General features: G+C 45.3%; 2 protein-coding genes across 2 annotated transcripts in view; both read left to right on the top strand.

The window, feature by feature from the left end:
* The window catches only part of LOC135386003 (angiotensin-converting enzyme-like), a 274,926-nt gene that overhangs the window by 154,697 nt on the left and 94,399 nt on the right, over nucleotides 1-25,830 (top strand). The gene's annotated exons all lie outside the window — the stretch shown is intronic.
* The window catches only part of LOC135386005 (angiotensin-converting enzyme-like), a 79,081-nt gene that overhangs the window by 8,892 nt on the left and 44,359 nt on the right, over nucleotides 1-25,830 (top strand). The window contains exons 2-15 of the mRNA XM_064615697.1: nucleotides 2,147-2,317; nucleotides 2,810-2,968; nucleotides 3,112-3,196; nucleotides 3,497-3,640; nucleotides 4,356-4,544; nucleotides 5,144-5,232; nucleotides 6,347-6,516; nucleotides 6,606-6,730; nucleotides 7,730-7,822; nucleotides 7,900-8,041; nucleotides 10,349-10,447; nucleotides 10,534-10,662; nucleotides 15,529-15,695; nucleotides 19,873-20,102. Of these exons, the coding sequence (XP_064471767.1) occupies nucleotides 2,147-2,317; nucleotides 2,810-2,968; nucleotides 3,112-3,196; nucleotides 3,497-3,640; nucleotides 4,356-4,544; nucleotides 5,144-5,232; nucleotides 6,347-6,516; nucleotides 6,606-6,730; nucleotides 7,730-7,822; nucleotides 7,900-8,041; nucleotides 10,349-10,447; nucleotides 10,534-10,662; nucleotides 15,529-15,695; nucleotides 19,873-19,931 (1,821 nt within the window). The 3' untranslated portion in view covers nucleotides 19,932-20,102. The remainder of the gene's footprint in view (nucleotides 1-2,146; nucleotides 2,318-2,809; nucleotides 2,969-3,111; nucleotides 3,197-3,496; nucleotides 3,641-4,355; nucleotides 4,545-5,143; nucleotides 5,233-6,346; nucleotides 6,517-6,605; nucleotides 6,731-7,729; nucleotides 7,823-7,899; nucleotides 8,042-10,348; nucleotides 10,448-10,533; nucleotides 10,663-15,528; nucleotides 15,696-19,872; nucleotides 20,103-25,830) is intronic.

The raw sequence follows: 25,830 nt of genomic DNA, 5'->3' as shown, positions 1-25,830 counted from the left end.
TTCTTTTGAACTTCCGTGTGTTGTGGCAGTTAGTGACACACATCGCTTCAACTTGTGAGGTTGTTTCGGTAAATGTGTGCAACTGCTCCGAAGCTCATGTGTAGGAAGCATACCAAACAGGACCTGGTTACGTCATGTTCATTCGCTCACGGATTGGGCTTCAGTTGTTCAATGCGCATGTGCAAACCATAACCCTCTCCATGAACGGCGTCATATTTAAAGTCCGTTCTCGCTCTAAAGGCGCCGGGGTCCTTTATAATTATCAAGTGTCAGAAATAATTGCGTGTGATTTCCGAGCACCATTTCATTCCCAACGCAATATACGCCAAACTAAATCAAATCCGGTATATGACACCAAAATGACGACGTATAAAATGACAGTACAGATATTTGCACACGGATATACATACTTGGATATGTATGGAGATGGGTAGTAGGCAAGCGCCACGCCCACCGTGCGAGGAGAATTGAAGCCGGTTGTTGGACACGTTCGTCGTATCAGGTTCGTAGGCTCGCAGTGGGGGAGCTGCGTTAGGCGCCAACCGCATGGAGCGTATTTTACAGCCGAAATGGGCCAGCGTTGTCTCTGCCGAACCGCGCGGAACGTGAGCAGAGCCCTTCCAACCGCATGCGACGGATTCTCGGCGAGCGTGGTTGGCATGGTGGTGCGTCGGCTGCCTGCTGTGGACGCGGTAGCTACATACATACTACTTGCATTGTAGCTATGCTGGTGAAAACACACAATGTCATCTGTTTCTACTTTCGTAAAACTTCGAGCAGTCAAGATGTGCGTCCTCCTTTGTGCACCCGCGCGTCCCCGAGGCGCTTCTGGCTTCGCCTGGTCCCAGCTGGTCATGTTAATTATTTCTGGTCATGCTGCCAGTCGCTTGCTTTGCTTTGCGATATTAAGTAATCACGGCAACATAATCAGACTAGGTATACATGACACTGGCGATCATGTGCTGGAAGCAGCAGCAATAAAACATAACAGCCAACTTCAGTCACATTCCAATTTCGGTCACATACAAATTCCCAAGACGTCAAACCGGGACTCAGGTAATCAGTCATCGTAAGCACATGACATCATGAAGAAAGGCGACACACACACGAAGCGTACTGTCAAAAAAGTTTATTGACTCACATATACATTGTTTAAAAACTCGCTAAAATGTTCATTGTCGATTACGCCATCGACGGAAACGGCGCCAATCCTCCCGCTCTTCGATAAGTATAAATACATTTGCTTAAACGCGTAAATACACTTACGAGTTCGTCCGCGAGTTCTATCCAGAATAAATGATTCGTTACGTCTTTGTACTCGTCCGTCTTCATGTTCTAAGCGTTCAACATCGTACACCACGAATCGGGCAGCCATGTTTTCTGTTTATGTGCCGTGCTCGCCGTGCTGGAGGGAAGGCGGTCACGTGCACTTTTCTCTCGCTGCTGATTGGCTGGCCCGATTCCGCTCCGGTCGTCACTGCCGAAATTTCTATCCCGCCAGATATGAGCGTTTCGGCTGTGCGCCTATTGTTCTGCCGTTCGGTTGCACGCTCGGCACACGGTCCGCTTGAATTCGGCTCGCAAATACGCTCCATGCGGTTGGCGCCGTATTCTAACGAGACGCGCTTTAACAACAGAGCAGTTGAACTCCAGCCTCTCTAGCTGAGTAACAACAGTACAAACGCGAACTGTGAAAAAAAAGTGTCAGGTGCTACCGTAAAACTAGAGTGCCGTAAAAATAGCTAAACTGATAGACGGAAACTTACAAGTAGCGGTGATGGTGGTGGGTGACGGAACTGCTTGGCGTCGTCGGCCACGGGCGCAAGCGGGCAACATCACGACTATCGCAGGAGGGGGATCGTGAGTCCTGGGCCGCCTTCACAGGGAGCACAGGATTCGAACCGGTTCACTTCCGGGTCGACTTACAGGTAGCAACCGCACAGACGACCGCGATTTGCCGCGCTATGTCTTTCCAGTGGCAATGATATTGTCATCATCATTTACCGTGTCAACAACAGGAAGCATTCAATCGGCGTAACCAAAATTTGTGACCGTCGTTAATTTCCTGACATGTACGATGCTCACATACATTGTGCTTGGATATATCGTTGTCAACACGTGCTATTGTGTGTCTTCTCCAATGCAGCCAAAATATCTGTGCGACACCCAGAATGTCTCGGGGCTTATCGAAGACGAACGGATTGCCGCCGCCTATGTCAACGAGCTGAAGACCCCGCTTGACATATTGCACAAAGCCAGCGCTAATTCGCAATGGGATTTCAATACCAATATCACGGACTACAACCAGAATATGTCGGTAAGTGTAGCGGGTTCCCTAGCTTTCAAAACAGATATTTGACAGAGAGAGAGAGAGAGAGAGAGAGCTCTAATTTCTCGGTCCGGAGTTTTCGCGAAGCGTGCATAGGGCACATAGGCGCGGCCACGAAATTTCGCGGAGTCTGCGCGTTAGCGTTTTGCGTCTTGATTGGTTTCCCTTCGTGATATGCCCGAGATTGCACTTTTCGTATTTAATAAAAGCGAATACTTAGCAGTACTACATCGTATCAAATTCTCACTATAGTAACCTGCTGAACCAACTGTGAAAACAAAGTTTGTAATTGTCGTATATAGTTTTTGAGGTGTCAATTATTAGTCGAAATTTTCGAACATTAATGGTTTTATATGATGCGCGTTTTCCGAGCGATCTTCCTGCAAGATGGTGGCGTGCTGTTAGAGGGAGATGGTGCGTCCTCGACCGACTTCGTAGGGTCTGGTCTTCATCTTGATCCTGTTTCCTTTAATTCTGCAGGAAACCGTGGAGAATGAACAAACAAAAAAGAGGAGAGAGATTGGCTTAACTGCGAAACGCTTCGCATTTAAAACATTCCAAAATGTGACCCTCGTTCGAATGTTTCGAAGATTGAACGACATAGGACTCGGCATACTGAAGGATGAAGAAGCCGCTGAGGTATCGTCACGTTTCCTTTTTTTTTTCCTTTTTGTTTCTCCTCAAGCTATCCCGCTTTATCCCGAGAATATACTTATTAGAAGTCTGTTCGATTGTCCTATTCCAATGCGCACGTACATTAATAACGTGTTATCCTTATACAGGCAAATAAATTAAATGTAGAAATGGAGAAGTTGTACAGCTCGACCGAAGTCGTCATCGGAGGGAAAAACATGTCACTCGAACCAGGTGAGGTTTGTGGGATGTATCTTCTAAGGATGATTTTAGTGACAGTCTTGGTAGAAAATTATCACGTCACAAAGAGATCATGTTCAACGAGCGCCCTCTTTCTGCTGATAACAGAGACAAGGCTCTCTCTTTTCGAGTTTCCTAGAGCATCACCTATTACGCTGATGACACTGTGAACATATACTGCACGGTGTTGTTATGATCCTACAGTATATAGTTTCGTTTCAGCCTGATGAGCTAGTCAACATGTCTGCATACTTTTTTCTTCTTCCCATTTCTTTCTGCTTTTCTGTGCCGTAGACTTAACGCAAACAATGGCGAAAGTCGGAGACTACGATGCTCTCCTCGAGGCCTGGAAGAAATGGCACGAAGGTGCGGGCCGGCCCATAAGACCGCTGTACCAGAGGTTTATCACAATCGTCAACAAGTCGGCTGTAATGAACGGTAAGGCATGCTGTATTGATATACCATATACGGTACTTGATGAATACTACCATCGCTAATGAATTAGAGCAGAACGACCTAGCTGTTATATTATAATTTGTAGAGATGGGACAAATCCAGAATTTCCCGAATCCGAATCCAAGGAATGTTCTGCAAATCCACGAATCTTTCGAATCGTTTCTTAAAAAGAGTTTAAAAAGCCTGGGGGAAAAACAATTCTACTGAAAAGTGTTTTGAAGTAGTATTTGATATCTTTGTTTAATTAAAAACGAATTAAATAATAGTTTACATTAAGTAGAAAACATACCTATATACTTCTTAAATGTAATTTATTTAACGTGTTGTTCATTGACTACAGGAAATACATAAACTCTCGAGTCTGAATTCTTTCCGTAAAATAAGCAATCAAAAGCAAAACCACGTTCCTGCCTGAACTCTTTCAGTCCAGTGCCATGTAAACAAACAAACAAGAAAACACCCCGCCGGCCAATCAGGCTTTCGGCGAACTCCGGAGGCGCCAATTTTAAAAAGAAACAAACAAACGTGGTTCGTGGATTCGAAAGTTTCGATTCGCCGTCTTGGGCACTAAGATTCGGATTCCCGAATCTCGAATCCCTGCCTAGGATTCGAGGATTCTATTGGCCCATTCCTAATAGTTTACCATCACAGGCTTGTTGAGCGCTATGTTGGAGTAACCGCTGTGTCCGTGTTTCAGGATACGAAAACTTGAAGGACAGCTGGCTCGAAAATTACGAGACAGAGAACATCACTGACATGGTGGATGCCCTGTGGGAGGAAGTGTCGCCGCTTTACAAGAAGCTGCACGCTTTCGTTCGCAAGAAGCTTAAGGAGATTTACCCCAATAGGATTCCAAAAGATGGTACCATTCCAGCGCACTTGCTCGGTATGGTTCATCATACTTCGTTTTTGTTTGGTGTGGGGTATGGTTGCCTTCGCCTTGCATGAAGTAGAGCTCTCAGACGCCGCGATAGTTCACGGTGATATACTTTTCGGTACATCCCTGTGGACAAGGGGACCTCTGGAACTGCGTCCTTCTCGTATCATTACTCGGTCTGTTTGTTTAGTAAAGTCGGGGAATACGGTTGTGTTTGTTTATTTTTTCTGTGTCTAGGTAGTAGACCAAATTTTCTTATTCTTTTTCATTTCGTCAGATACAAAGCGAATAACTAGAAACCTGTGGCAGCGACGTATCGAAAAAATCTCGCCAGCTTTTCACTTTCACACAATATTACACATGTTGTGAAATTGTCAAAATAAAGAAACAAGGAAACAAACATCGCTCACGATTTTTTGTTTAGGCAAAGAATGAAGTGAAAGACCGTTAAATACCGAGACAAATTTAAACCAGGGTTCAGGGACTTACAAATCGCGTGTAAGCTCTCCGCAGCTTGCGAAATGTTGTTCTCTCTTAGCATGTTGACGTTGCGTGTGACTGTGCAGTGCCACGTTGAATAAAAGTGAAATATACTTCTCCTCTTTCAGGAAATATGTGGGCACAGTCCTGGGGTAACCTCTACAATAATATTAGTCAAGGGTCAATTCTGGACGTCACTCCTGAAATGAAAAAGCAGGTATTCAGTAGCCCCATGCTTACACTATTTCGTACTGCAAGCAGCCAGGAAAAGATGCATTATGCACTGGCATCTTAGCATATCAGTAATTGAGCACTATATTTTGTGTCCCTGTATTTCTTCAGATAAGGCCGGGAGGGGGGGGGGATATGTTTATTAAGAAAAAAAGAAAGGAAAGGTTGGCCTTCAGATAAGGGAATACGCACGTTGTCCTTCCTAAACGCTACAGTGTCCGTTAGTCAGCGTGTTGTTTACCTTCCAGGGGTGTCGGAAGTGCATATTGCCACAGGGGAGATGGGCAAGCTGTAGTTCGAAAGATAGGTACACTAATAACTTTCAGTGCGTAAAAAATCGACACATGCTACACGCAGTGCAGAATGACTTCAAATGTTTCTACTTACGAAGTTCGCGGTTAATTAGGAAATGGTTAGTCCTTCTGTATGTGAATAACAGAGACATGTGCTTTGTGTAAGATGAATAGCCCTCATAGATTATCTGTAGGGCTCTGAAACACACCGGGAAAATGCTCATGTTCCACAAATGGCGTTTCTTTTGCTTTCCTGGAACAACATATCCTTTCCTCTATATGTGTGCACATATAGTGCAATCATGTACTAGAAGGCACAGCAGCATTGTCTGCCATCCTTTAAATATACGAACTTTCATTCATTCTTTTTCTTTTCTTTTTTCGTTGGATTAGTGAACCTTCGGGGTACTTTTCCCAATTAAAGATTTCCTATCATACTTTCGGCCAACCTGTCTGTGGTACTGACTGCACGTGTGTGTGGACATCCGAATCTAGCTTCCTCCTGCTTTATTTACGACAGTTTAGCCTTCAATTAATTAAAAAGCTGGGACCCCTGTATGCAGACCTTTAGGGGTAGCGAACAGCATGTAACTGTAACGAACGGTTGAATATCAACGCCCGTAACGGACCTACCTGTAACGCCTTGTCTTCCCCACTGTGGTATCGCTTGATCAAATTTCGACTATTGCCCTTTCACCTAGTCTCAAATTTGTATGCGTCAGCGTTATTCGGGCCAGATAACATATTTAACCTGGTGACGGATACGTCGTGAGATACTTACGCCTTGTTTCTACTTTCTTATCGTAGCAGTGGAATGCAACAAAAATGTTCCAAACGTCCGAGAAGTTTTTCACAAGTTTACGAATGGAACCGATGACCGATATATTCTGGGCCAAAAGTATGCTTACCAAGCCTCCGGATAGGAATGTTGTGTGTCACGCGTCTGCTTGGGATTTTGCAACGCCACAGGATTTCAGGTGTGTACACGTTGCTCGCGCGACACGTCTTTATAGACTTGGTGGAATGAACGGATGTCTTTCAGGAAACATTTTCGCTAACCTTTCAGGATCAAAATGTGCACGGACATCACAATGGATGAGCTATTTACGGTGCACCATGAGATGGGTCACATTGCCTACTTTATGCAGTACTTCAATCAGCATCCATTATTCAGAGATGGCGCCAACGAAGGTGAGTGCATGACCGCCGCAGGTGCAGAATCATGTAACTGCAGTTACATTGTGACAGCTTCATGTATCATGAGTGAAATGTATCTAAAGCTAAGATTGCACTGCGCCCCCGAAAAAGGGGTCCACGGAGGAAAAAAATTCGGGGGCGTCGCCAAACATTTGGGGGTTAGGGGGTGTTTGGGGTTCTGGATAAGTCACCGACAGAGGAACGTCCGGTTCCATTGAACCTAAACCCTAACTAGAAAAACTATATGCTTAAATCACAACCAACTAGCGTATTTTTATGTGCAAGGACTACCAAAGTATATACACTGTTTTCTCGTGGACGCCATATTTAAAGAGCAGCGCCGTCTGGCGGGGGTAGCACGCTGAAACTGTTTACCGCCCAAGCCACAGAGAACGAAAGCAGACGGGCAGTTCTACCGCACCCCCCCCCCCCCCCCACACACACACAGCTACGCCACTGGCGTTAGGGATAGGCGGCACGTGAATGCATACATATCACGTTCGTTCCTCGTCACTGCCTGATGAGATGTCTGATGTTACGTGTCTGATGTCTGATGTCATGCGAAAGCTTCGGGCGGTTTCGAGCTGTTGCCCGATCATTAGCTCGATAGGGAACGCTTCGAGATCATACAAGCCCTTGTCTCCGCATTCCACAAAGGAAATGCAGATTACCTATGAGCTAACAAATGGGCTATCCTAACGTAATCTCACTCGTACATGCGCCTTTAGGAAATCTACTGTCACGAGCCACGCCTTCTCGCAACGTCCTTTTCGCCTTCATCGTTGGTGTGTCGTGATGTCACAGCAGAGGCCAATCGCGTACCATAAATGTCCAAGCGTTCTATGCGAGCGCGCCAGAGGTCACATGAAGTGTTGCAAAAGGACCGAAAACGTGTCAAACTGTTACAAAGTGGGGCCGCACTCTCACCTTTCTGCTATGACAAAAGATATAGTGGCAGGGTCCCTGCTTAACAACGGCTAATGATTACTCTAGGTTTTCACGAGGCTATAGGAGATCTTATGGCTCTATCGGTATCTACACCGAGTCACCTGAAAATGCTAGGCCTTCTACAGGACGACAACAATAGTAAGAGTAGATTTATGCTATATTGCGAGCAACAACAAGAACTAGAACAATATGTAATCGCGTCGATTCTTTTGCAGACACTGTTGATTTCCAGCTGCTTACCGCCCTGGATAAGGTAGCTTTCCTACCTTTTGGATACCTGTTAGACAAGTGGCGATGGACCCTGTTCACAGGAGAGACGCCACTAGAACAAATGAACAGAAAATTCTGGGAATACAGGTAATCGTATGCAGCGTATATCATAACACTGAAATATCCTAGCACTGCCAATGTACTTACGGTTTTTAATTAAAGTTGTTTGTTAATGAATGTGCTAATTAGTCTAGCTATTCATGGAAGCACTCGAATAAGAGGCCAGTGGTGTTGAGAGCCCAGCGATTTTCCCGAAGGATGAATCTTGCAGATATAACTTTGTCTGTCGTGACTCTAATCGTATAGTTGTTAACGACAGGATGGGTTGAGCTTGTTGTTCACGGTGATAACAAAGATAATCATCCCTGTTGAAGGGCAAACTGCTTATTCAAACACCGCTATAGTCGCTTGTTCAACCTAAGACCGTTTAAAGGGACAGTCGTATCCGCTCCCATTGATATTGAAACTATATGGTGTCATTTTATTTCTCGTTAACAATTGACCACGGTACCGAAAATCCCACGCGAAATAGTGGCGCTGTTTGACTGTTATTCGACGGAACATAATGGGGTGAGGAACGAGGAACATAATGGGGTGAGGCAATATCTTCGTATATACGATGTAGGATTCAAAAGTTCCCGGACTACGCCTATAACTTAAAAAATATTATCGATTAAATTGCTGAAACACATTCTTCTTCGAAATAAGTCCCTTGCGCAACAACACACTTTCGCCATCGCTTGTAAATGTCATCGAAACATTTCTGGAATCCATTTCTAGCCATGTCCTTTAATTCAGCCTGCGATGCAATTTTAACTTCATCTGCAGATTGAAATCGACGACCCTGCAAGCGATTTGCCAGTTCAGGAAATAGGCTGAAGTCACAGGGGGTAAAAGGAGGTCAGGCGAGTAAGGAGGATGTGGCAAAACAGTTGTTTTCATTTTCGCAAGAAAGCGGGCGAAAGTCAAGTTTTCAGCGGTGCGGGAAGTCTGCGGACGGCCAACGCGTTCGTCGTCTTCGGCATTTCCCTGCCTTCTCTGAGACGTCGATGCCACTCAAAAGCTTGCGCTCGCGGTAATGTATCACTGCCGTACACATGCTTCAACACTTCGTAAGTCTCCGTAGCACTTCTTCCCCAGGCGAACACAAAAGTTGAATTTTTTTCTCTGCTCAACAAACGCCATTTCTTCCAATCGCCGGTAACCAAATGCACCCGCCTAAAAAATACGACGCCGTGGCGAGCCACCGACCACGTGATTTGGGTCAAACCACTTTTAGAAGAGGGGGACAACACAGAAACGTTATCGTTGTTGCTCTACTACAAACATTTTTTTAAGTTATGGGCACAGTCCGGGAACTTTTGAATCCTACCTCGTATATCGAAAAAACATTACAAATTGTACGAATTAATGTCTAATAGCAATTGCCATGCCATTGTAGTTTTGTCAGAAGTTTCCAAACACACAATCTGCAACTTAAACGGCGAACGTGTTACGAGATACGAGCCGAAAAATGTCGGAGCCCGTGCATTTTGAATGCCGTATACCGCGGTCGCTAGGCTTAGCGCGTAAGCAGTTCTCTGATTCACCCCGTTTCATGCCGTACCCGAAAACTAAACTGATCTTGAGCCGACGACCTTGAGACAAAACGGCGAAGGAACGGGCGAGCTGGAGGTTCGCCTTCCCGTTCCCGTTGAGGTTGAACGTCCATTCGTCCGTCATCACGAGAAATTGCAGGTGTGTGGGGTCTAAGCAGATCCGATCCAGCTCGCTAATGCCCAAATGTACCCGCATGGCGTGGTCACCTTCCTGCTGGACGATTTGCATCTTGTAGGGGTGCTGCTGTGCGTTTATCCCGCGTATGGTACGCAACGACACGCTGGAGCGCTTAGCAACAGCCCTTGTGGATATGTCGGGGTTGGACTCAAAGGCGCCTATCACACAGCATTATGAAGTTCTTCAGTGCGTTTTGTGTTCTTTAAAGTGTCATTTTAGTTGAAAACGATCTACCCATCGTAGCATCGTACCCTCGATGGCGAACGCTTATCGAAGGTCCTCCTGAACTTTCGCTTTAGTTGCGTAACACCGTTCAGATGTGCGTACCAGAGCACGATTTGTGTGCACTCCTCGGTACTTGGGCGCGGCATAAGACTTGCAGGCAGTCCGAAGAACAAAACCCTGTACACTCAATAGGCAGTGAATAAAAATGAACAATGAAACAAGTAAACTGAGGATAATGCACAACGCAGGGGAGCGATATACCGGCGGAGTGACTCTGTTAGGTTGACAGACTATATTTACTGACGTTCTTTGGTTGAACACGGGTCGGGTATATATAATAGGTTTCGTCACTCTTTCACCTATTTTTTCTTCTATCTTTCTCTCTCTCTCCAGGATCAAGTATCAAGGAGTCTCACCTCCCGTGAACAGGAGCGAAAAGGATTTTGACCCAGGAGCAAAATTCCACGTTCCCGCAAACGTTCCATATTTAAGGTACGGTAGTGCGTTATGTCAGCGAGAGGCACATAACCGTGATCTGCACAGAGAGCGTCTGCATGATTGACTTCTTCACTTTGCAGATATTTTGTGAGCTTCATAATCCAGTTTCAATTCCACGAGCACTTGTGTAACGAATCGAAACAACTTGATAGCAAAAAACTTCACGAATGTGACATCTACGGAAAGGAGGAGGCTGGACAAATACTCAGGTTCGTGTCCTCACACGGCATTCAATGTGGCTTGGCTTTCTTCATTTCATTGCCTTACAAACTAGTACTTGGAACCACGGTGTTTGGAACTATGGACACGCTTATCTTGCGACAGGTTCATGTAATTAGATTGCGACCGATGTACAGTGCTGGACAAAAGTTTACGGAACACGCTCCGGCGCATTCCTTCCTCACAGTTGACATGCTAGCAGCTAATGGGACTGCACGGACTTACAAACAGGTGACTGGGACACCCAGGCACATGTCTGTAGGTCTGTACGGTCCCAGTCGCTGCTAGCGTGTCACTCCGAGGAAGGAATGCGCCGGAGCGTGTTCCGTGAACTTTTGTCCGGCACGTCCCAGTAAACCACAAACGTCTATTAGACATACCAGAAAGATCCAAACATCTAACACATTTGGGATGTCTAGCAGACATCCGGATATGTCCAGCTAACGTGGAATGGATGTACTATGGATCGTCGGAAGCTCATCCTTAACTGTATAAATGGATATCTTCTGGATGTAACAGATGGACATTTGTCACATCCGGTTGACGTGCTTGTGAAGCATTGCGACGCCTAATATACGTCCAGTCGATGTTCCTACCGGATTAACATACGATAATATAGACGTACGTTTACGAAACGTTGTTTCGACTATCAATTCAATAGTAATTTTTACGTATAGCGCTAGAAGAAAGCGAATCTATCTTGCGAGAACGTGAGAAATTGGAGAACAAGTAAAACGAAGTTTTTCCATTTGTTCGCGTCCTGCTGTCTGCAAGATATCTACGTATCAGTCTTCCACCAACACAGGAAACCTGTCAGTTTGACAGCCCCACTCAGTAGGTAACCTCATCATAGACAATAGCCTGAATTCCAAACACAATATTTGTTAGCAAGGAATATCAGAAATGTTAGCGGGCAGTTTGACTAATTGCAGAAACACATCCTCGTCACCGTTACAAACGTTTTCGGCCCCACTGCACTTAACAAACATCCCCATCCAGTACGCCAATAGAGGCTACTGAAAAATGCCCAAGCCGTGTCGGGTGGGGTACGGCCTCGGCTACGGCATTTGCGCTGTTCATGCACACAAAATAGCTGAAAAAGTAGATTTGCAATCTGGTCTATATATTGTCGTATGCTAATCCGGTAGGAACATCGATAGGACGTATATTAGACGTCGCAATGCCTCACAAGCACGTCCATTGGATGTGCAAATGTCCAGCTGTTACATTCAGAAGATATCCATATACAGTTATGGATGAGCTTCCGACGATCCATAGTACATCCAATCAACGTTAGCTGGACATATCCGGATGTCTACTAGATATCCAAAATATCCATGGTGTACCATCCTCTAAATGTCCATTAGACGTTCGTGGTTTACTGGGTCATCCATAACTGTATAGTGGATATCTTCTGGATGTAACAGCTGGACATTTGCACATCCAGTGGACGTGCTTGTAAGGCATTGCGACGTCTAATATACGTCCTATCGATGTTCCTACCGGATTAGCATACGACAATATATAGATAGGGCCCTCAGTTTTCGGGTTTTATTTTTTGTGAAAATCGGGGGTAAATATCGGGTTGAAAATCAGGACCTGCCAAACAGGGTAAAATCGGGTGATATACTGAGAAGTGGTGTATTTTCGGGTGAAAAAAGAAGATACTTTTATGTGTTGAAATTAATTAATAATTGGGGGTATACCTCGCGAGACAACTGAGAGCATGAGCGATGCCACAGCGGTCGGTCTGTGGAGTGTTGAATTTAAGTGAAATAATATTTATTAAGAGACTGGTAGATAATTCACTGTATAACCACTGTATCCATCGATGAGCGTTGAAAGCATGCTCGCGCTCGCGTTGGTATGCCTCGTATATCGTTGGCTGTTGCTGCATCCTCTTTACTACTCCGCGTACTTTGCTGATACAAGATACTCCCTACAAGATTTGAAAGTTGACTTCACCTAACACTTCCGTGTACTGCGGGCAAACCCACGTCAAGGAACGCCGAGCGTTGCTTAACTCTGTTTCTTCGCTGTTTAGCGTGATTTTTCCTGATTCCTTTACTGTTTTTGGTAACAGTACAAGCGTATACGAAGAGGGTAGTCAAGTCCTGTAGATCACATAAACAAAATACAAAAACCGACACTGAAGATCTTCAGTGTCGGTTTCTGTATTTTGTTTATGGTAACAGCACAAGAAAGGGTCTCGTCGACGTCCACGGAAAGCACTAACAGTACAAAAATCCAACACTGAGGTTTTCAACTTACTTATTGACACAAGCTTTCATGTAGCAGACTACATGTCTTCGGGTGTGAAAAACACAGGGCATTTTTGGTACGAAACATGGGTATTACTTTGGTTGGCGTTGCCATTCTGCAAGGCGGCTTCACCTCATCATTGAAACGGATTTTGAGGGAGGAGGGACGCTGCCATGGCCCCATTAATCTAACTTATCACTAAACTAACCGAGTTGATGATGTCTTAGGTTAGTTTAGTGAAGTTAGGCTAGATTAATAGGACCATGGCCGATAATGAAGTTGTGAGTGCGAGGCAAGCTGCCACAGCCGCACTATTCTAACCTAATATATCACTAAACAAAGTGTATGATGTCATAGGTTAAAGATGGCTTTCCCATAACACAAATAAATGAATCGAAAACATCCGCTAAATCTACAAACGTACACTTAAAGCAACACTAAGCATTCGTTGAAGTGGGCTTGACCGTGATACACGGAAGTGTTAGGTGAAGCCAACTTTCAAATGGTGACGCCTACCAAAGGAACATTTTTCACGCTAGAAATCGGACCTGCATGCAAGCGTCTACAAACCCGACGTGTTTTGTTTACTTCACCAGCAAGACGCGGCGCGGTCGGGAGCAAGTCGGGAGCGGTCGCGCGATTGCCGTAGTTCGCGCGTGTGCGGATCAAGTCCTTGGTTTGCACTTTCGCAAACCCGGTTTACGGGTTTTATCGGGTTAAATCCGAACTATTTTGATGTAAATCGGGGGGTAAAAACGGGCTTTATCGGGTTGTACCCGAAACCTGAGGGCCCTATAATATAGACCAGATTGCAAATCTACTTCTTCAGCTATTTTGTGTGCATGATCAGCGCAAATGCCGTAGCCGAGGCCGTACCCCACCCGACACGGCTTGGGCATTTTTCAGTGGCCTCTATTGGCGTACTGGATGGAACATATACTAAAATACCAATAGTTGCGGGATGTTTGTTAAGTGTAGTGGGACCGAAAACGTTTGTAACGGTGACGAGGATGTGTTTCTGCAATGAGTCAAACTGCCCGCTAACATTTCTGATATTCCTTGCTAACAAATATTGTGTTTGGAATTCAGGCTATTGTCTATGATGAGGTTACCTACTGAGAGGCTGTCAAACTGACAGGTTTCCTGTGTTGGTGAAAGACTGATACGTAGATACTTTGCAGACGCAGGACGCGAACAAATGGAAAAACTTGGTTTTACTTGTTGTCCAATTTCTCACGTTCTCGCAACACATATTCGCTGCTTTCTAGCGCTATACGTAAAAATTACTATTGAATTGATAGTCGAAACAACGTTTCGTAAACGTATGTCTATATTATCGTATGTTAATCCGGTAGGAACATCGACTAGACGTATATTAGACGTCGCAATGCTTCACAAGCACGTCCACCGGATGTGACAAATGTCCAGCTGTTACATCCAGAGGATATCCATTTATACAGTTATGGATGAGCTTCCGACGATGCATAGTACATCCATTCCACGTTAGCTCGACATATCCGTATGTCTGCTAGATATCCCAAATGTCTTAGATGTTTGGATCTTTCTGGTATGTCTAATAGACGTTTGTGGTTTACTGGGGAGCTTCCGACGATCCATAGTACATCCAATCAACGTTAGCTGGACATATACGGATGTCTACCAGATATCCAAAATATCCACGTTGTACCATCCTCTAGATGTCCATTAGACGTTCGTGGTTTAGTGGGAGGGGGCAAAGTGCTTCCGGACCAGGGAGGGAGGACGCTGCTGACTGTGCGGGCGCGGGGAGTTCAGAGGTTCATCTCACATCTGAGAAAATCATGACGACCTATGAATAAAGAGTGCATAATTTTCACGAGTGGCCTTGACGCTCCAGAGGAGGGGGAGGCACGGTCCTTGATGCCCTCCTCTCGGTACACCCATGACTTCACACTGTGCACGCGCTGTATATGCAAAAACCACGTTGGGCGCATACAGTGTGTGCACACACTCGCTATTTCCTCGAGTACGCAAAGCAATTATCGTGCACATTTTCGTACACCCTCTATTCGAGATTTTTTACGTTTATAGCTATTTGCAAACGACGCAATCTTATATTGACGCAATAATTTCTTTAAAGATTACCTTTGGTAATATTTATTTTTATTTAACTGTTCTACTAATTACATATGTCTTACATTCATTACCTTGAAACTCAACTTTCTTGCTTTAATTGCCTTCGATTACCTCTAATTACCTTCACGTAGTCCTAATTACCTTCGACTACTTCAATTTAAAATCATTTACCTCCATTTCCATTTACCCTCTTATATCACCGTTACATGTCCACTTATACCGCTGTTTCCGCGAGGCTTCACCGTCTCATACACAGAAACACACATACATACAGCTTTTTCCACTTTGACACTCCCAGTGCTAACCCATTAATACGTTCACTGACATAAAGCACTGTGCAGGCATCGCAAACAACGCTCACTTTACGGAAGTTTACGGATTAGTTTACGAACCTTTTTTTTTTTTCCTTCTATCGAAAGCTGCCCTCTGGTATGTAGCGCATCTCGTGCGCTTTACATTTCCTTAAAATTTGCTTCCAGGAATGGCCTGTCCTTAGGGTCCAGCAAGGTTTGGCAAGATGTCTTTCAAATCATGGCAGGCACAAGGGAAATGTCAGCGTCGTCCATCAAGAAATATTTTGCACCTTTGGAAACTTGGCTGGATACTCAACTCGAGAACGAGACAGTTGGATGGGATGATGCAAAAGGTTCGTTCTGTTTTTGTTACAAAAATTATACCACGGAAAGTAAGATTTATTGATGTATTCAAATAAAAGTAGCCACCACCAGCTCCTATGGCATAGTAGTTATGATGATCGCTTTCCACGCACCGGGTGTGCTGTCTGGGGCTTTCCCTGGGTTTTCCGTCAGACTTTCACGACGAATAGACTCCAAGTGCGCCCAGGACGCATACTAACCCTCCTGTGTCCCCCACTCCTTCCTGCTGTCGTCTCTCCATCTGCCCATGTTTGTACGGCGCTTTGCGGTGAGCGCAACAAAAAGAACAAATAGAATGGCATTTAAAAGGAATCGTCGTCGTCAGCATCATCACCGTCCATGAGTCACTAGAGTCATTTTCAGGCAATTGTATGTTCTTCCTCTTCTTTTAGCGCGAGATGAAGCGAAGAAACGAGGAAAGGGCGCGCAATACGGATTTGTCGTTTCGGAGAGTCACACTGGTTGTAACGTTTGCGTCAACTGCCTCAGAGAAACAAGCGGTAGCCGCGTCTGCCAGTGAAGAGTAGCTCCGCGCGCGTATCGGCTTCTCGTCGCTCGCAGCACCAGCGCCATTCAGGGCCGTCCTAGGAAGTGTACGTACGGAAGATGATCTTGCTGTGAACTACAGTCGATAAGGCGAACCATGCACGTAGCGACAGACGATCTGAAATAAACAGCTGTCACTGTCGTTGATTTGATGCCACCGTAAATCGACCTCTACCCGAGAAACCTCATTATGACGTTGGTAGACAGACTGAAACCTCAAAAATAGGAAGGGGAGGGCTGGGTTCTACGAATGGACTTGTTCGCATTTATTCGCTTTCTCCTATTGGAAGAAGAATAGGGCCGAAGGGCGCGTCCCTTTCAGGGACCATCGTAATCCCCTCGAGACCGTGGCTTTCGGGCGCGACCTTGCTCGCCTCTAGCTTCGAGCGTAGCTCAACTCTACCGAATTGGTGGCGCTGTCGAACAATATGACATCATTTATTTACAAACAGGGAAAGGTCTATTGCATCATATCTGCGAGTTTTCTTCTTCTTCTTCGTCTTTCTTTTTCTTTTTTCAGTTAACGTTTCGATGGCTTTGGGGAGGTCTTGATTCCTCTTTCTGGAGAATTTCAGTCAGGATAGAATATTTTCGACGTTTCGGTGGGATGTGGAGTTGAGCCCCCAACCTTAATTGCGGCTAGACTGCGCAAAATGTTCGAGATATTTCAGACCTTCATTTTCATCTTGATAAGGGTATAAGCAGTGACGTTATCTTCCTGGACTTTAAAAAAGCATTCGATAAGGTTTCTCACAGCAGTCTGCTTGCTAAACTCTCAACTAAATCTACCGGACAATCTAATGCAGTGGTTGTCAAAATATCTCCTCTCACGGATGCAATATACACATGTTAACAATTATTTTTCCTCTTTATCTCCTGTTAAGCCAGGCGTTCCTCGAGGCTCTGTCCTGGGGCCTTTACTATTTCTCAAATACATTAATGACATTTCACATAGCCTCAGCTCCACACTTCTCCTTTTTGCCGACCACTCCGTCATTTTCTGACACATCAATAATCCAGCTGATCGAACACTTCTACAGAACAATCTTCAAGCTGTGGAGTCCTGGTGCTCCACATGGCTAATGCCACTTAATCTGTCTAAATGCACATACCTTCACGTTGGGAAACATCAAGACGTCTTCCCATACACACTGAGCGGCACAGCTATATCACCAACAGTTCATGTCATAAGTACCTCGGTCTTCACATTACGTCATCCCTCCAATGGCATGCTCACATTAACCATGTTATCAATGATTCAAGCCGATGTCTAGGGTACCTCAGACGCAATCTCCGTCATGCACCTCCCCAAGTGAAGCGTTTGGCGTACACAACGCTCATCCGTCCAAAACTCTAATTCTCCTCATGTATCTGGCATCCTCATCAATCCTTCCTGTCTCGATCCATCCTGTCTCGATCCATCCTGTCTCGATCCATCCTGTCTCGATCCATCGAGTCCGTTCAAAATCGTGCCGTGCGATTCATCGCCAATGACTACTACTCTTCCACTAGCGTCACCGGTCTGAAATGCACTTTTGACCTCGACCCTTTAGAGCACCGCCGAACTATTCAAACTCTAGATTTATTTCATAACCTTTTCCATTCTTCTGTGCCCCTAACCTCCTACATTCGCCAAGCTCATTATACGAGCAGGCGTGTCAACCATTCCTACAAGTGCGAGCCATTTTTCTGTCACACAAACGCATTCTTCTACTCCTTCCACCCGCGCGCCATCGAACTTTGGAACTCATGGCCCGAGGGAACCGCATCCATCCATGATCATTCATCCTTCAAATCTGCAGCAGCGCATCACCTTTCCTCGCAGCGAAAATAATCTCTTATTTTGTACTTTAAATTTTGTACTTGTCTGGACTGTTGGGCCTCCCAGTCACATTGTTTATTCATTATTGTTACTGCTGTTATCGTGATTGTTGTTATAATTTTCTTTGTATTCCCTTCACCCACGTAATGCCTTCTGGGGGCTTAATCGCTTCATCGTCGTTACAGTCGTTACAAGCTAACGAGTGGCGGGAAATTCAAAACGGCGGGCGGGAAATTTAAAAAGGTGGGCATGGTGATAAAACACGTGCACAGCGCTCTTCGCGCGATACGTGAAGGCCGTGGTATACGTCACGCGCAATATTACGTGCCCAACTTTTTGAATTTTTCGCCACTCGTTAGCTTGTAACGACCGTAACGACGATGAAGCGATTAAGCCCCCTGGCCTTTGGGTTGCTAACAATAAAAAAAATATTTTATTATAGCTGCGCCGAGCAGTGCGTATTATAGCCTAGTTTGCGCCTTCGCAGATCAAGTGCGTTTGCTGCGCGTGTATGGCCGGTGAGCCGTACAGCGCCTGTTACGTTCTATTACGAAGAGAGGTGGCATTCTCATTTCCAGCTGCGCTGCACGCGGTGCCGAAAGCAAAGCCGTCAGCTGCGTGATTTGTATCTGTGGCGCAATCCTTCTTTATTGTGTGGACCTGAACGAAGGCGGCTTTATTTTACCGTGTGATGCGCCAGTTCTGTCAAATACGCATTAGATGCATTGGCTTCATACCCAGAACGATGAAAAACATTGCATTTCAAATTTTCCTGAATATTTGGGAGATTTTTGGTGCATAGTTGCACGTATCTTTTTTATTTTGCATAAAAAGAAAGCTACGCCACCTAGAATCATGCGGTCAACGGCATTTCCTCTTAATGGAGTTTTGCCACCTCCTGATGTGAATGCCATGTAAAGTAAGCTTAATTATGTCAATATTTGGGAACTGAACTCGGAAATTTGCCAAGTGAAGGTCACTTTTTTCACCCCATCAATATGAAGAGCGTTTCAAATTTACTCAAATTCATGATATTAATTGACAATGATATTCAGGAGCTATCCCATCGGAGAAAATAGTCTAGCATCGTGATTTTCGGAGCACCTGAGCATAACGCGCGAACGACTTTTTGAGCGCAATCGCTGTCAGTGCGACGAAAGGAGGTTGCTACTGTAGAGGTTGCAATCCCACCCCACATAGTGATACTAGAAAACGTGACAATTGCCCAAAGTGGGAGAAAGAAGGCATGATCCCAGCGGAAGCCGGACGCGATAAGCAATCTCCTTCTATGATGCCGGTGTGGACTTGGTTTCCAACCTCGTTTCGTCGGACTGACAATGATTGGGCTGAAAATTCGTCGCGCGCTATCCTCTTGGAGCTCCGTAGAGCATGATGTTCGGCTATTTTTTCCGATGGAATAGCTCCTCAATATCCCTGTCAATTATCATTAAGTTGCGTAAAATCGGCACGCTCTTCGCATTGGTAGGGTAAAAAAGTGACCTTTACTTGGGAAATTTCCGAGCTCAGTTCGCAAAACTTTACATAAGTAAATTTACGTTACATGATATTCACATGAGGGGGTGGCAAAAACCTACTAAGAACAAATGCCGTTGACCGCATGATTCAGGGTGGTGTAGTTTTTTTTTATTATAATTCAATGACACGTTTTCTGGGACACTCTGTATATAGTTTGTTTCTGATTACATATTTGTGATCATGTAGAGCACAATAATTATCCTGCCAGATGACGTTTTCTTCCTTAAATTAATCATTCATTATTTATTATTCATTATTTGCAGTGGAAGACTACATGGAATCTGGACAGGAGGTAGTAGAGACATCTTACTCCTATCACTAGTCAGCACAGTTATGCTCGCATGGAGGGCCCTCCAGCCCTGAGCCAGAAAGCACGCAAGCACAAGCATGTCACTCATATATGTGGAGATCCCAGCCAAAAGTTACCTCTACAATTGCACGGGCATGGAACCTGCAACGCTTGCATCTGGTGTTTACAACTCTGCACTGCATGGTAGTGTTACCGCATACCATTCCGATATTGCAGTCATTGTGTTATGAAGGCAAATGGATAGAAGAACGCGCACACACTCTGCGTACTTGAGGCTAAAAAACAATGCCTCAAATAAGACCTACTGATTTGAGTAGTCGTGCGAGACGAAATCGTGTGCTCGTACTAGAGCACTGCACGGGCTCAGTCTTACCCGAAAGGCAGAGCCCAGGCCGAGCCCAGGCTGGGCCCGGTATGGCCTTCATTGTGCGGGCATGGGCCGGGCTCGGTTTAGGCATTATGGGCTCCTTACATTGCCAGGCCTAGATATGACTCAAGCCTGTGTTACCCCATTGTTAGTTAGGCACGGTAAACTTTTACAGTCCGCTACATTAGGCATGGCTGGGTAGCCTAGAAATTTATTTTTCCGGTCCTGGATAGGGAATCCTAAAAATTATTCGGGCTTGGACCAGGCCGAGCGGGTAAATCAAAGGAGGGACGAGCTAGGGCCTGGCCCAAGGATGCGGCCCGTGCAGTGCTCTAGCTCGTATCCCAGCCATAACCCGTGGTTGATACAGAGGAAGAAGTGTGACTTTGAAAGAATCAGAATCAAATATGGCCTTGGAGACTGTCACGGAAACATCGTATGCCTCTTGATTTGCGCGCAATCACACTGTGGCTGCGAGATGATCGCACCGAGTGGGCCGTCACCTCCAATCTATACGATGGGGAGGGCTAAGCTAATCTCCACCGGCAATCACTGCGCGGCTCCAACAGTGGGCCAACTACACCGTTTCCGACAATTCAGAAGAAGTGGGCGGACTGATCTATGTCAACCGACATGCGCACTGGGGCAACACACACAGAGAAAGTAGAAGTCCAGGTGCTGGTAATAATATTTACTTAGCAATCATAATCTGTTCTAGCTCGCTGCTATACAACCCAACAAATCAATGCTAGCGGTTACAGGGTAGCATTAACACTGATCAAAAGGTGCGCAAAGCATGGTAACAACTTAGGGGTAATGGGGTTCCGGATAGTGTAGATAGAGTTCCAAATTCAATTATAATCAAAGTCTTATCTGTTTCGTTGCTGGCAATGTTGTCTTCGGGTGCTGCAGCTGTCGTTGTCTTCCTGATGATGCTCTTCAAGAGTGCCCAGTTGGAGATCGCACATCACTTCACTTCACTTCACAAACTCAGAACAACTTTTAAAGAAAGGAAACTATTTCAACTTAGGAGGCTGGCGAGTGGCCGACTGACTGGAAGCTACATGATGGTCTGACTGCCCACGAGGAGGTTTCGCGTTGGTTTTTATTAAGCTCCTCGTGTAGTTTTCTTTTTACATTTATTTTCCCCGTGGGGTTTTAAGGCAGCCCTTTAGGCCTCAAGGACCCTTCGGATTCTAAAAGCTTCTCGATACGTTTGCAATTAAAGGCTCAGACCTGCGGTGGTGGTAATGGTGTGCATCAACCACTGCAACAGTCATATATCATACAGCACCTGTTTTTACTTCCGTATTTTTAGTCTCTCTTATGGCACTTCACTTATGTGGATTATGCACGGTCATACTCTTTCTGGAAGACATACTCTTCAACAGGTGGTTTCACGTAGAGTCACTCAGCGTACACTCAGAGCTATTACAGTCTTAGCAGCTGCGATGTCCGTCTAATCAGATAATGGGAGGAGTCGTCTCTCCCGTCACCTTGAGGAGCTCAAGTCGAAGGATTAGTATTAGCGGGGTGGAAATCCGAAGTCAAAGAAGGCTAACAAAAGGTATTCCTCGCACTCCTCAACACAACAGTAAGTTGTCGTTGAAGGACGGGGAAGCCTGCGGCTAGATATAGCAAAATGTCGGATTCCGTCACAGTACCCCCTCCTTACGAATATTGACCCTTCAATATTCACAAGCATCACACGAATCTTGCAGTTTGCTCTGCACATTGATGATACAGGAGTAGTAATACCTCGTAACAAAACTATATCTACACTCGTTCAATTCAAAACACAGCAATTGGGTATAGGCGTATAGAACGAATACGATGCAAAGTTTCCGGCGTGTGCCAGAACATACATATACAATTGCATTGATGAAACTTCCAGCAGTGCTAATCCGCCACTACATCAAGGGTACACGCTTTACAAATGAGGATCAACAAGGGGCCATATACAACAGGTCAACATTTTTACAGAGGAGTTTCACTCTTTGTGATAACATTGTGATATGTAGGAAATGTGAAGCTACAATAACACTGAGGTAACATTGGTATCGCTTCAGGCATATAACAAAAGAGTATATATGGCGTTCATACCTCGGTATATATACGACTGAGGTAATCTGCGCCCACATTGTCTTGACCACGAATGTACTGCACTTTGAAATCGTACTCCTGGAGGAGCAAAGCCCAACGGGGTATCCTCATGTTGAGAAATTTCGACTCATTCAGGTATCTGAGCGGCTGGTGGTCTGTCTGGAGCGTAAAATGGGTTCCATATAGGAAAAGGTGGAACCGCTTTATGGCCCACACAATGGCAAGACACTCCTTTTCAATCCCGGAGAAAGCCTGCTCACGAGGGCATAGTTTACGGCTAGCGTAAGCAGCAGGGTGCAAATCGCTTTCCCCTTTTTGTAGGAGAACAGCACCCAGACCAACATCAGAAGCATCCGTCCTGAGGACAAAAGGCTTATTGAAGTCAGGGGCTCTCAGGATGGGTGGCTCAGACAAAGCGTGTTTAAGCGCATCGAAAGCGATTTGGTGCGCTTCTGTCCACTCGATAATGTTGTTGGCTCTCTTCTTGGCGAGGTCCGTCAATGGGGAGGCTAAGGTTGCATAATTGTGTACGAAGTCGCGGTAGTAGCCCGCGAGACCCAGGAATGACCGCATTTGCTTCTTTGTCTTCGGTCTTGGCGCCTCCCGGATCTTTTGCAGGGTAGTTCCCTGTGGAGCGAGAGTTCCCTTCCCCACCGTGTGCCCCAGAAAAGGAAGTTTCTGGAATCCGATCTCGTATTTGGTTGGCCGGATGGTTAGCCCAGAGTTCTGGATTTGTTCCAGAACAGTTTTTAGCGCGCTGAGGTGCTCCTCCCAAGTCGACGTCGTGATCAGCAAGTCGTCATAATAGTGGTGCACGTTGGGGATGTCCCTTAAGATGTGGCGCATCAGTTTGGCGAACACTGCGGGTGCCGTCTTGATACCGAATGGCATGGTCCTGAATTGATAATGGCCATTAGCAGTCGAAAATGCTGTGACTTCCTTGGACTCCGGAGTCAGCGGGACCTGCCAGTATCCCTTCGTCATGTCCATTTTTGAGAAGTATTTATGGCGGCCTACCTCAGCCAGCAGACAGTCAGCCCTTGGAACTGGCTCGGCGTCAGCAACCAGATGTTTGTTGAGCTGCCTAAATTCTATACACAGTCTATTCGAGCCATCGGTTTCTTTACAAGGAGTGCCGGTGAATTGTAAGGGGACTTGGACTTCTCGATGACACCTAAAACGTAGCATCTCCTTCACTTCCCTTTCGACCGTCTGACGGACTGCATACGGCAGGGGATACTGTTTCGTGTTGATGGGACGGTCGGTGCTGAGGTGCAGGTCACACTGGACCTCCGCGGTCTTCCGTGGCACGTCGGAGAACACGTTCCGGTGCTCTGTTATGATGTCACGCAAAGCCTCCTTTTGGCGGGTGCTTAGGGAAGGCGCAATTAGGATATCTTCGTGGGTTTCCTTAACGTCGTAATTGAATTCGGAAATTTCCACGTCAGCGTCTGCTTCGTCCAGTTCGACGACAGTCATAGCTACCTGTGTAGATTGACTTTCGGTAGATGCCGTCCGTTCCTGATACTTCTTTAAAGGGACTCTGACCAGAAACTGTGGGAGCTCTTTCGTACTTGTAGTCGATAAAGCACCCAACAAGGACTCTCCATGCGAAAATTCACGCATTAAAACCCCACGGTTTCTCTAAACTCGAATTTTAAACATTCGACTTCATCCGAGTGCAGCACGCCTAGCGTCAAACCGAGAAAACATACCTTTATATAGAATATCCACCCCGGCCCACCATCAAGATGACGTCAACACGGGGGCCACTCGCAACACCCACAATTGGCTCAAACGCGTCACGTGGTCACGCAATATTTGTCAATTTCCTTCATGAAATGGCATTTCTACGTTAATATGTTTTTGTTACAGAGCCTCAAAAAGAAAAAATATACCCTGCGTTTATCACCTCCAACAGTTTCTACGATTTTCTTTTCAATCTGTACACGGCGTTCGATATATGCTTCCGTATCCGGTCAGTTGTAATGGATGCCGTATGCCGAGCTTGCGAACTGCGAACTTGTGTGACTCCCGGTTCATCCTTTTTGTTCGGGTCATTGGGTTGGTGTTGGAGTTGGTCACCATATTCTGAACGTTTCACCTATCGTTGCGGTGTACTGTTCTTGATCTGCTGCGAAGCGACGAACCGCAACGGCAGTCACTCGCCTCAGCGAACTTCTGTCGGCTGCATCTCAAAGGAGCATGGGGATCTGATGATACCTTCAACTAAAGAAACCAAATTTGCTCTCGTGTGGTCCTGACGGAAAAGTAGTATCAACAAGGTTAGCACATTTATTTTTCAGCTTCAAGTCTAGGTACTGACAGCCATGCAGGTGCAGTCGATCATTCTCGTAGCTGTTGTGTAACGCGTATGCTTTCTTACATATCCCACAGAACCCTCCACTTTTTCAACCAAGTTATCTTTATGAGATCCTTCTGATGGCTTCTTACTAGGCTATGCCGCTCCGAAGCATTGAGGTGACGAAGCGTCGTGGTAGCTGCACCTCTGCCTTCGAAAGATGAATCAGTCATTCCACACTGTGCTTACTGGCTTTGTATAGAGTCTGGCAAATCCGACAGACTCGGACTGCCTTTTTCAAGAAAGTTTGAAATGTAAGTATGTGTATATTGGTTTCACATATCCACCACATATTGAGCGTGTGTATGATTGTACTTTATATGCTACAGCATATCAGCATACATTGTTATTCAACACGTAGTGTGGCAAATTCGACATCAGTCACACAAAGCCAACAATTGCCTTTTCTTCAATTGCTTATTTTTATCATATCATGTTTTTGTCTATATCTCAATTTACCAACCAACAAAGTATATTATTCTAGTATAATCGTCTGATATTTAACAAGTCACAGTTTTATCATGGTTTTGGCGCACTATAGCCCGAGTTGCTTATGCGTCATTAAATTGAATCATCATCATCTTCAACTGCCATTATTCAATTGAAGTGCCAGGTGGATATAATGATATGGCGAGATATATTTTTTGCTGCCATCCTGGAATTGCTCATTTCATAGTCACCGTGAAGTTTGTTTTCGTTTTCAGAAACATTAACAGGACTAAAACCAAACACTTTTCTTTCAGAGCATCCCTTATGCACCTGCATTTCAATTCCAATCTGTATTACAAGAATGACAGACCACTCAACAGAGATGAACATCTGAAAGTGAAAGAGCTGGAATGAAGATATGTTAATCTGTGTCAAAGGTTCTTAGTATGTGTGCGAGTCGAGGACATAGGTCTCAAGCTTATTCCTGTCTTCAGAAGAGGTGACAACTATGCTCCTTCTATCTATTAACCAGCTCCACTTTTTAGGGTTCCCTGTAAACTAATGGAGGACATCATGTACTACCATGTCGATTCCTTTTTTTAAATTCCAGCATGGCTTTAGAAAAGGGTATTCAGGCAAAACTAACGTAG

Source organism: Ornithodoros turicata, chromosome 2, assembly GCF_037126465.1.
Source record: "Ornithodoros turicata isolate Travis chromosome 2, ASM3712646v1, whole genome shotgun sequence".
Classification (NCBI taxonomy): Eukaryota; Metazoa; Arthropoda; class Arachnida; order Ixodida; family Argasidae; genus Ornithodoros; species Ornithodoros turicata.
The sequence above is the reverse complement of the archived record's forward strand: the minus strand, read 5'-3'. Positions and strand labels throughout refer to the sequence as shown.